This window comes from Drosophila willistoni (assembly GCF_018902025.1).
Source record: "Drosophila willistoni isolate 14030-0811.24 chromosome 2L unlocalized genomic scaffold, UCI_dwil_1.1 Seg168, whole genome shotgun sequence".
Lineage (NCBI taxonomy): Eukaryota > Metazoa > Arthropoda > Insecta > Diptera > Drosophilidae > Drosophila > Drosophila willistoni.
The window spans coordinates 14228133-14240390 of NW_025814047.1; the positions used below are offsets into that span (position 1 = coordinate 14228133).

General features: G+C 38.4%; 1 protein-coding gene across 1 annotated transcript in view; it reads right to left on the reverse strand.

Moving 5' to 3' along the window:
* Positions 1-878: 878 nt before the first annotated feature.
* Positions 879-12258, reverse strand: part of LOC111518915 — a 48110-nt gene continuing 36730 nt past the window's right edge. The window contains exons 3-4 of the mRNA XM_047009923.1: positions 9646-10236; positions 879-940 (exon numbers count right to left, since the gene is read on the reverse strand). Of these exons, the coding sequence (XP_046865879.1) occupies positions 9883-10236 (354 nt within the window). The 3' untranslated portion in view covers positions 879-940; positions 9646-9882. The remainder of the gene's footprint in view (positions 941-9645; positions 10237-12258) is intronic.

The window sequence follows — 12258 nt, forward strand, 5'->3', positions numbered from 1 at the left end:
GGGAAACTCTGACTATTGTCAATAACTTCGTTGTTTCCTGTACTTATATTGTAGGCCTTTTTTCCCAAGCATTAGACTTTTTAGTTAAAAAGTTTTTCCACCTTGTCGGCAATAGGTAAGAAAAGAGGAACAATCTTTGGCGCGGCCAAAGTTAGCCCCGGCCCTCAGGTTTTTTAAAATTGGTCAGATGTTTGTAACGCACATTAGGACACGTTTCCGACTCCATAAAGCATATATATTTTTGATCAGCATGAGAAGCTGTGTCGATATAGCCGTCCGTCTGTGCAAATCAACTTCACGCCGCCATCTTCACAGCTATCCAGATGAAACTTGATATTTCAGCTACATATAGCCCGGAGCAGATAAAGTATGAAAATTGTCACGTTCGGACTATTATATCATATAGTTATAGAAGAAACATAGATGAAGAAATTGGAGTATCTCCATGAAATATGAACTAATATGATATAAACTAATATGATATGTAGTTTCAGATATAAAACATCACATCCCGAAATTTCAATCAGATCGGATAAATATAACACAAGTTACAGTCAATATAAATCGGATCTACTACGTCATAGTTCACAACACCTCTTAAGCACCGGCTCTCAGGTTTTACTTTGAATGTGTTAGAACATACTTATCGACATGACATGATGGAAATAAATCGATACGTATAGTAACTTACCATACAACAAGCCGGTATCCGAACAGTTCCAGGCCAATTAAAATAAAGAAAACACAATTTGTAACTCAATTTTTGAATAATATCAGGACCATAGTTTGCATCGTCTTTTAACACAACATAATGAGTGGGACTCACAGTGCCTTGATAAACGAGTTGCGAAACCAAAAAAAAATCATACATCATATTTCTGGTTATAAATTTATCAACAACTGTACCAGGCAACGGATTATCAAAATTGTTTCCAGTTTTCTAGAAAAATAAAAATAAATTAGATGAACTATTATTAGATTTTCTGAAGTATTTTTGCTAGACTGCCCAAGGAGTTTTTAAAACTTGAACACTAGTACCACGCACAATCATACCAAAAATGCTATTACTACTGTCACACCACTTATCGCATTTGTAAATTTACCTTATGCCAGTGCGCGGCACATTGCGCCCATTCGCCATTGTTATGCATAAAGTCTAATTTTTTGTTTTCGAGTTGAATCTTGTTTTACTGGACTCAATCAAACAGTTTAGAAAATGCGGTTGCAGTGGAGCATTTAAGGGGGATTTCTACCTTGTATTATAAAAATTCGATTTTTTTGCATTTTCGGATAGATATACATACATATGTTTCAGAAATACTGTGTACAAATTTCAAGTTGAAATCTGTAAAATTACGAAAGTTGTCGGCCGTTAAGTGGATCGGTGTCAAGTGCGCTGTGCCATAGCGCATATTTTCAAACGTTTTTTTTTAAAACTAAATTTTTTGAGCACATGGAAGTCCTACAGAGCGCCAAAATTATTCAATCGCTATGAAATTTTTTACACATGTTCTTTAGGATATTTTTCAGCGCTGGTAGTAGAATAGTAACAAAAAATAGGCAAAAAATAAATTTTTTTCTAAAACAGCACATAACTTTTTCATGGTTTATCCTTTTTTCAAAATTTTACTACCACCGTTGCGGAAATTAAGGAAAAATGCGAACGGTAGGACTTCCATACGGACGAAATGGCGATGCCATTGGAAAATTAGCACAATTTTTTTTTTTTTGCTATAGACGTAGTCGTACAACGCTCAGTACGCACAAGTGGCCCATATGACACCAGGCCCGGCCCTGTTACGAATGACCCTAAGTAAAGTTAATGTTACAACCTCTACCCACTCCGACCTAAGGGCATAGGCGTATGTTTATACATATATAAACACAAATTAAACTAAAGAAATAGAAAACAGCATAGGTTAAAATAAAGATGATTACAACTAATTACGAGCGAGGAAGGACAAGATCGCAGTTTTTATACCCGGAAGCGATGTTTCGGAACCGATAACGTGCCAAAGTCTGTTGTAGTCACTACATAGTATACGAAAAGTTTAATCCAGAGAAAAGTTAGTTGTGCACGTGGGAAGTATAAGAGGTGTGAAATTGCGGGTCCTTCTAGATGGAACAGAAATGTTAATTTGGCTCAACAGCTCGGAAGAGTCAATCTCACCATTCAAAAGTTTGTAAAGAAAAGTTACACCAAGCATACTTCTACGATTAGTTGAAGAAGGAAGGTTAATTAACTGAAGTCGACTAGAATAAGATGGAAGTTGTACAGTTGTATCCCAGCGCAAATCACGAAAGGCAAAGAGTAAAAACTGTTTTTGTACAGATTCTAATTTGTTTTGATAAAACTCATATTGAGGAGACCAAACACATGATCCATACTCCAATATGGGGCGGACTAAAGAAGTAAGAAGCATTTTGGTAGTATATGGATCCTTGAACTGCTTCGACCAGCGCTTTATAAAGCCAAGAACACTCATCGCCCTACTAACAGTAGTCGATATATGCTGATTAAAACTAAGTATTTGTAGTCCGATTTTGCTGGATATTAGTATCAAATTTAAGTGTGCCAAATTTGATTGAACAAGGTAGCAAATTAAGGGAGATAATCGGGTTTTTTCCAATTGCGGGGGCGGAAAGGGGCGTTACAAAATCTTTAAACATAAAAAATGTGCGAGTTTACTAAACATAAGTATATACATACTGTCTCTAGTTAGTAGTGTTTGAGAAAATCGGTTTTATTTAATTTGCAGGGGCCGTAGAGGGCGTGGTAAAAATTTGAAACAAACTTGATAACATACCGAATTTTGTAGCTCTAGCTCTTATAGTTTCCGAGATATAGGTGTTCATCCGAACGGACGGACGAACATGGCTAGATCTATTGCCGCCAAAGCGGAAAAAACGTTTTATCTAAATATCAAAGAAACTAACTTCGGCATATCCCATTGGTAATAATATTTTTACATGTTAAAAAATTCTTCAATTCAATTCAAACAAAACATTCAGATTATTAATCTTTTTACAACAAATTATTCTTCTTCTTTCCTCATTTCCTAAGCAACCACGGCACTCTTACACATACAGTTTATGTAGCGTTGCGTCTATGTATGTGTGTGTGTGGTCTGCTGCTCTGGTTATTTTGACCAATGAAAGTAGTAGGCAGCAGGCAGCGCTTGAGCAGAGCCGATTTTATGACTGTAACTATTCTATACTATTTCATCCGATCAGATTGAAACTGGATCTGATGTTTTATATCCTATACTAACACATTAGTAAATTTCACAGCGATACACCAACTGCTTCACCTAATTTTCGTATAAGACTAAATGTTTTATTTTTTAAGAGCTAACTTAGTAATAGTAAAATTATAAGCTACCTTATTACGTGGCTCTGGCAGCAAAGGCCTTCAGCTCTAGATTTGTATGTGTTTATGTATAAGCTCTCTTAATAAGCTCCTTTGCATATTTATAGTCACTTTAAAAATGTCAATGTTCCCGAATCTATTGACTGTAGCGCCATTCAATATACTACGATTATGAAGATGAAGAAGAAACAAAAAAAAAAAGATAACAATTGGCTTGCTCCAAACTAACGGTACTTTGTTTACCAAATGTTTATTCCATCTGTGTTTGCTGTTAAAGTAAAGTCCTAGTATTTTTAGTGATGCAACTTTCTGGATTTGTATACCTCCTATTGCTAATGTGCGTATGCAGTTCTGCTTCCGGCAAACGTGCATGTGTTTGCATTTGGTGGTGGATAGCTTGGCACCTGAATATCGGGCCTAGTTAAGAATGGTTCTGAGGATTGGATTTAGGTTTATATTAATATTTTTTCTGATGAGCTGTACAGCGAGTTTGTTTTAAGCTATCATAAATAGAATCACTGAGAGTGGCGAGCGCTGGGGAATGCCGTTGTGGATGGGGTGGAAGGGGGAGATGTTGGTGTTTATTCGTAGTGTAATTTTTATGTTCGTCATGAAGTTTTTTACGTAGTTTATGATTTTAGGTCCCATTTTCCATTTTTCCATTCCGTGAGTTCGTCAAGTATTGAGGGTAGTCCGATTCTGTCACAATCTTTTTCAAAGTCTAGGGATATTATGGAGGTATGTTTTCTTCTGGAGATGGATCTTGTTAGTAGATGGTCTATCAGCAGTAAACTGTCTATAGCAGATTTTCCCTTCTTGAAACCAGTTTCCCTGTTATGGATTAATTTGTCTTTAGAAACAAACCACCAAAGTCGCTTTGCTATTATTTTGTCTAGGATCTTAGATAGACACGAGTTCAGTGATATTGGTCGGTATGAGTTTAGTGCGGTTTTGTCTGTATTGGGTTTTGAGATTGGGACTATTATACTATTATTGGTATAGAGTTTTGGAGGTTGGTTATTTGACATTTTGTTTTCCAAATTTTTGATCATGGCGTAGTTTACTCTGACGAGTCCGTGTGTTTCTCCTTTTAACGTGCTTAGAGCTGACATAAATTCGAGTAGTGTTATTTCTTTTTCGTTTTCTTAATTCTTTTTCTGGGGACATATGTGTGATTGAGTGGGTTGTTCAGTGATGCTTTTTTTGTGTTTATAAAGGTCGTAGAGAAATTGTGGTCAGATGACGCGTCTGAGAAGTTTTTGAAGGAGATTTCTGCTGTTTCTGCTTTGTTGGTGGTATTTTGGTTTGTTACTGGGTTTAGGATGCAATGAATGTGTTTTTGGGGATTTAGGCCGCAGAAGCGTCTGATGTTACTCCAAATTGTTTTTGGACGTGTGTCCGGAGCTATTTGTGTTGTGAATTTTTGTAGACTATGCTTTTTTTCTTCTTTTAGGGTCTTTCTAAATTTGGCGTTTGCTCGTTTAAATTGTATGATGTTTTGGGTACAGATGTTTCTTTTTAGCGTGTGCTATTTCTTAACTTTATCGTCTCTAAGTTTTTGAAGATTATTGTTCCACAAAGGGACGTTGATGGCTTGGTCATAGGGTGTGTCTGAGGGATTTTTTTTATTTGCACTAGATATAATTATTCTTTGTATTGTGGCTGTTTCTTTGTTTATGTTTGAGCTTATATTTAGTTGTGATGAGTATTTTTCTGTGAGTTTTGAAAATCATTCCCAGTTGGCTTTGTCGGTGATAAAAAAATATTTGAAGTATAAGTGTAGTGCATTTGTTGGATTGGAGTTCAAGAGATTGATTATGATAGGGAAGTGGTCGCTACCAAAGAGATCATTTTCTGTGTACCATGTGCTTTCGAAATGTACAATTGGACTGCTAAAGGTTATGTCGATGTTTGTTAGTGTATTGTGTGTGCTGAGGTGTGTTGGTGGACCGTCATTTAGTCGGTGATAAAAAAATATTTAAAGTATAAGTGTTGTGCATTTGTTGGATTGGAGTTGAAGAGATTGATTATGATAGGGAAGTGGTCGCTACCAAAGAGATCATTTTCTGTGTACCATGTGCTTTCGAAATGTACAATTGGACTGCTAAAGGTTATGTCGATGTTTGTTAGTGTATTGTGTGTGCTGAGGTGTGTTGGTGGACCGTCATTTAGTCGGTGATAAAAAAATATTTGAAGTATAAGTGTTGTGCATTTGTTGGATTGGAGTTCAAGAGATTGATTATGATTTGTACCATTTGCTTTCGAGTTGTACAATTGGACTGCTAAAGGTTATGTCGATGTTTGTTAGTGTATTGTTTTTTTTTTTTTTTTTTTTATTTATACCAACCGTTAAAGTCGCCAGTGATTATCACGGGTATGTTTGAGGTTTCTAGTACATTGTGCCTATTGTGTTCGGTGGCTTCTACTTCGATATCGGCCATATTTTTGATTTTTAATAATTTCATTGTTTGTAAAGTATTTTTTCTTTTGATTAATAAGGTGCCGGCGCGAGTTTTTTACAAGTGTCAACTACTTCTTCATATGCATTGTAACAATCCCTTCTCGTCCCTTGGGATATTTCTAATATCTCTTGGGCTAGGTTCGGCACAACAAATTTATTTTGTGCCCCGGTGAAATTAGAACTCGTTTGTGTTGTTAATGGTTTCAAAAATGGGTATTTATTTGTATTATTTTTGGGCTCGGCTGAATATGACAGGTTTCTCTGGAGAAGTCTCGAAACTTGGGTAGTGTTGACCATTTATTGTGGATCCCTCGTTGTTTCCTTTGGTCTCTCCCTTGTTCCTTGTGTCTCTGCTGGTTACCAATTCTGGTTCGTAGTGTGGATACTCGATTTGTACCTCCCTCTTGAGAATGTCTCCTGAACGTCGATTGGCCTTCGGATAGATCCTACGACCTTTCTTTCGCATATCCATCCTTGGCATATCCCGATTCTGTCGGGATGCTATTTCCACCTCAACATCCTTCTGCTGTTTCTCAGAGATGGTCCTTTGAATGGTCTCTTGTGACTTTTGCTCGGCAATTGCTCGTGTGGCCGTCTGTGTGCATGCCGATGTGAGCACGAAGTACAAGTTGAGAGCGCAAAAAAACAGCTAGTGTCGCACAGACTTTTGACGAAAGCAGTACTATGTCGCTTTGTTACGCAGCTACACGCAGAAAAATTAATGCTTTACTTTCTTACATGGCAACTTTAAAAATATTTTACCATTATTTATATTTTGTCCCTACAGGGTAAAAAGTATATTATAATATAAGCGAACATGCATAATGTAATATAAATGTAAGATATACATCTATGCACATATATGTATAGTATGAAAAATATATATAATAGCCGATACAAAATATGCATTCATTTTTATGACATTTAGGTAAAAGGAACCCAAGACTCATGACTGTACTTTGTTTTTTAAGGCGATTCGGTAAAAAAGGGTTGTGGGAAAATTCCGCAGTTTCACTTGCAGTTTAATTTTTTTATTCGTTTCTTCACATACAATTCGCGCAGTGTAAAGCAGCTTATGCACACAAGCAAGCGCACGCATACATTGACAGTTTGAGCTGGCTCTCTTTGTGCCTACCCCTGGTGTAGATCAGAGCCCGGCACTCATATCCCCCGGGGGACGAACTCGTTCGGCACCTCTTATGTGTGTAAGCTGAACGGCTGCCGAAGACCTCACACAAAAAAATCATGAGCAAGAGGGTGGGTTTAAGTTTCCCTCAGCATTTCGACGCAAGCAGATCTATGTCGCTTTGTTGAGAGAACACACATGAAAAAATTGATCGCTGCTTTGTTTTCTCTATCTTTTTCTTGCATAAGATTATTTGCTGCACTCGTTTTCTTGATTTGAGGCAGAATTTGATGAAGTTCCATTTTGCGCAGTGTAAAGCAATATACGTAGATCAGAGCCCGGCACTCATATCCCCCAGGGCATGATGAAATAACATAAGGTGGTCTTGTCGGAAGCCGAAGCTTACCGAGGTATACACATAACTTCAGTGCACGTTTGCTCACTCACATCACCGTCTCGCTCACCCTCAATAGACACTCAGAATACTATTCCTTTTACTCGCACTTATTGCAAGCATAGGTTAAGTGTATGTCTCTTGCCGACGGGTCCACCTTATGTTATTTCATCATGCCCCAGGGGACGAACTCGTTCGGCACCTTTTATAAGTGTAAGCCGAACGGCTGCCGAAGTCCTCACACAAAAAATCAAGAATATGAAGGTGGATTTAGTTTCCCTAAGCATTTCGACGCAATCAGATTTATCTCGCTTTGTTGAGAGAACACACATAAAAAAATTGATCGCTGCTTTGTTTTCTCTATCTTTTTCTTGCACAAGATTATTTGCTACACTCGTTTTCTTGATTTGAGGCAGAATTTGATGAAGTTTCATTTTGCACAGTGTAAAGCAACATACGCACACAAGCAAGTGCGCACATACAACTAAACTTTTTTAGCGCTCTCTTTGTGCCGGGCCCTGGTGTAGATGTGGTGTAGGTGTATGCTCTCCACATATTGCTCCATAGGCCACTCGCATGCTAGACTAGTGCATGCATTTCTCTTATCGCGTCTCCCACTCTGCGCTCTTGGGTTTCATTATTAGGCCAATGCCCTTTTTCGTTCGTAATTATGCACTCAAGATTCGTCTCACTCACGCTTTCGTTTGGGTGCAGCCGATTACCTATGTTACGCCTCCCACGCATCTTCCCGCATGGACGAAATCGCCGGCGGTTGAGTTCGACTGGCCATACTTGTATTCGATAGTAGATTGTATACTTTGGTTTGTGGTTCGACCAGTCCCAAGTATGCTTGAGTGAAAAATATTTTCATCTGGCTATATAAATTAGTGCATTTTAATCTGCCTTTTAATAATTGGCACAATAATTTGCACGCTCACGATTAGTGTGGCCAGATGTGATATATGATATAGTTGTCCGATCCTACAGATTTGCATACTTGATCTGCCCCGGGTAATAAAAAGCGCAGGAAAAACATTTCTCGACAGCTTTTAAGATGGCTGAGTAAAACGCATACGCATCAGACAGACGGATGCCGAAGTTTATGTACCCTTGCAGTCCTTGGCAATAATATTTTACGTGTTGAAAATTTATTTCCTGCAACTTAATTCATCAATACTCAAACAAAACATTCAAATTATTACTCTTTTTACTAAAATTTTTCTTGTTCTACCCTTATTGCCTAAGCAAAGCACGGCACGCATACACATACAGTTCATGTAGCGTTGCGTCTGTGTGTATGCGTGTGCTCTGTTGCTTTGATGATGACGTAGTAGGCAGCAAGCGGCGCTGCCGGCAGCGCTTGAGCCGATTTATATTGACTGTAACTTGTGTTCTATTTATCCGATCAAATTTTGGGATCTGAGGTTTTATATCCAATACTATCTAATTGGTATTTTTTATGAAAATGTTTCTTCTAGAGCTATATGATATAGAGGTCTGATCCTGACAATTTTCAAACTTTCCCGGGTTATAAGTAGCTCAAATCCCAAGTTTTATCCCAAAAGCTCTTCAGATGGCTGAGTAAAACGCATACGCACAGACGGACGGACAGACGGACATGGCTATATCAACTCAGCTTCTCATGCTGATCAAGAATATATATACTTTATATGGTCGGAAATGCTTCCTTCTATGCGTTGCACACTTCTGACCAAAATTAATATACCCTTTTTGCAAGGGTTTTTTTCTAAATAAAAAAAACGTATGTTTATTTGGCCAATAAATTTCTCAATGTTTAAATAAACATAATTTAAAATCAGAATCAAAGTTTTTTATACAAAATAAAAATTAGAGCCAAACAACATCGTGTGACTTCTTTTGGCCCGGATGACTTCTTTTGCGCCACCTTGTACAAATTCTTCACCTATTTTTCTTGTATAACTATATTATCATATAGTGGTCATGACATGATGACTTCTTTTGCGCCACCTCGTACAAATTCTTCACCTATTTTTCTTGTATAACTATATTATCATATAGTGGTCATATAGTGGTCCGATCCTGACAATTTTCACACTTTATCTGCTCCGGGCTATAAGTAGCTTCAGTGGTCTTAAGGCGTGAAGTTGATTTGCACAGACGGACGGACGGACAGACGGACATGGCTATATCAACTCAGCTTCTCATGCTGATCAAGAATATATATACTTTATGGAGTCGAAAACTTCTCCTTCTGTGCGTTACAAACATCTGAACAATTTTATAAGAAGCGATAATTTTGCTTGTTCACGTACCCGCTGAGGTGAAAATGAGCCTCATCGCTCATTTGGATTTTGGTCGAAAAATCGTCCACTTCGGTGTCGAAATTGAGGATAGCTTGGGCATAAGTTACGCGCGTTTGGTGGTGAGCAGGCAGCAGCTGATGTACGGACTGAACTTTGTAGGCGAACATGTTCAAATCTTTCACCAAAATTCGTTGCAGGGACCGCCCCGGCTGATCGATGTTTCGTGGCTCATTTCGACGTCCTCGGCTACAGCGGTGATATTCTCGGCAGAACGGGCGCTCCGGGGCCGGCCACTCCTGGCAACGTCTCGTGTGGTCCCATACTTTTCAAGGTTAGTCGCTCAACGGCGCAGTGTTTGCGCAGTTGGTGTCGAACGGCCGGGAAATCGGCGACGGAATACGCACTGCGCCAACACCACGGACGAATTGTTATGCAAAAAATAGGGTGATTTCTTTTGAACCTGGTTTTTATAACCCTGGCCCTATTTCGGTGCAGCACATTAGGTCTCATTTCATAAGTTGCAGCCAAATCTTCTAACAGTTCACCATCAGTCAGCTTTCTAATTGTTTGTAAAGTGGTCCTGGTCGCGTTGTTCTTCAGCTGGAATCCGATTTTCGAATATGTATTTCCATTAATCATATGTGCTTTTCTATAACTTCATTTCGATTATATTTAAAGCATTCCTTAAAATAAAATACGTCAAACCCAGGATACTGCTTATCATATAGCTTCAGCTCTCTGATGTGACGGTCGAGTTTTTAATAGCTCCTGATTTTTATCAATATTTATTAGTTCGTTTTTGCTTTCACCTGTGTGTTTTTTTTGCTTGACACCCTTGTGTTTTATTTGGTGTATTTTATTTTGTTCTGTTTGTTTTTTTTTTTGCTTCTGCAGTTGCTCCCCTCTTTGCCCAATCATACTATTAGTGCTAGTGTTTCTTACTTTTTCTTTTGTTCTCTCTTCTTTGTGCTTGTGCTCTGCGTAATCAGGTTTGAAACGCCGCCTGTCGAAGCTTGGCTTATAACTGTTCTTGCACTCTTGTGTGTGCTGTGCGCTCTAGCTTTCTCTTTGCTTTATTTGTAATTATTGTTTTTTCATCGATAATTATCTTAGTGCTGTGTTTTTAAATTTCTATATATTTTTATATACTTTGGTTTCTATTTGTTTTTCAATAGCTTGTAGTCTAACTACCTGCAAGCACTCTGATCGTTTTGATAATCAGTAAGAGAAATATCTTGTTGGTTCTGCGATAATCTAATTCATTTAAAATGTGCTGGCCTTAACGGCAGCGACTATGGAAAGCGACTGTGTCTAAGCCTCAGCTTGACTTAGTGCGCCCGACTTGCCCTTTTTGTGCCAGCCAACAGTTAGATTTTAGCCGTATGTACAGGGATCTTTGTTTAAAGTTTCTTTCTTTAAACAAACTGGCCAAACAGCTGTCCAAAGAGTGTTACTCTAGCGTACATTTATTATCCCAATTCAAATTGTTCCACCTTCTGAGAAGTTGCCCCAGAAGTTTACCCTTGAGTTGCTTCATAAGCAATCGCCAGACCTCTTTATTGCATCTTCTCCCATTTTACTTTCGCCTACACCATCGTCTTGTCCCTCTTTATTCTCTTCTTTTCAGATTGAAGTACCCATTACAAGCCCTGGTGTACCTCAATCTATCCCTCACGGGAACTCTGATCAATCACAGGATCATGCTGGCTCTCAATCACTTGCGGATCCCAATGCTCCTCCGCCTCCACTAACTGTAGTGCCTCATCGCAAACAATTATTTATCTCTAGGCTTGCTCCTGATACTTCTGAGTCGTCTGTGGCAGCTTACATTGGTAATATATGCCCTGCTAAAGTTTTAATTCAAAAGTTTAAGTTTTCTAGGCCTCGCGAAATCTCCTCTTTTAAAATTACAGTACCTAATGAGTATTTCTCAGCTATGGTTGACACTAATTTCTGGCCAGAGGGCCTAGTTGTACACGAGTTTGCGCCCAATAAGCGCCCAATAACCTTCCTAATTTATCTTCTGCTTCAAAAAACTAATAACGTCTAGTCTTTGCATCCATTATCAAAATGTAAGAGGACTTCTTACCAAGCTCTCGAACCTGTTCTGTGATAGCCAAGCCTTTTGGGCTGACATATTAGCTTTCTCTGAAACTTGGCTTAACTCCTCTGTTTTGGATAATGAAATTCTTTCTAATAACTTTATTTCTTATAGGCTTGATCGTGTTGGTCCTCGTGGCGGTGGAGTACTCATTGCTGTTAACTCGAATCTGTGTTAAAGTGTTGTGCCGATTGATCTTCCCTTAGGTGTTGAGTTTATTTGCGTCGAAATTGAAGGAGGGCTTGGCTTTTCAACCATTCATTTACTAGCAAGACACCGGAAGAGGGGGTTTGAAAGACATATCCACACATAGGAATCATTGAACCTTGCCACTGCATGTGGCTAGATTTTCTTTCTTTTTACTTTATTTAGGGCCCCGCTTATTTCTTCAATTTGTATGTTAACGCCCTGTATATCAGTTAAATTCTTTACTTAACTCTTCTATAAGAATCCTTGATCTTGCTTTTGTTTCGGATCCCGCTGTTATTTCGGTATCTAACACACAGCCCCTTTTGAAGCAT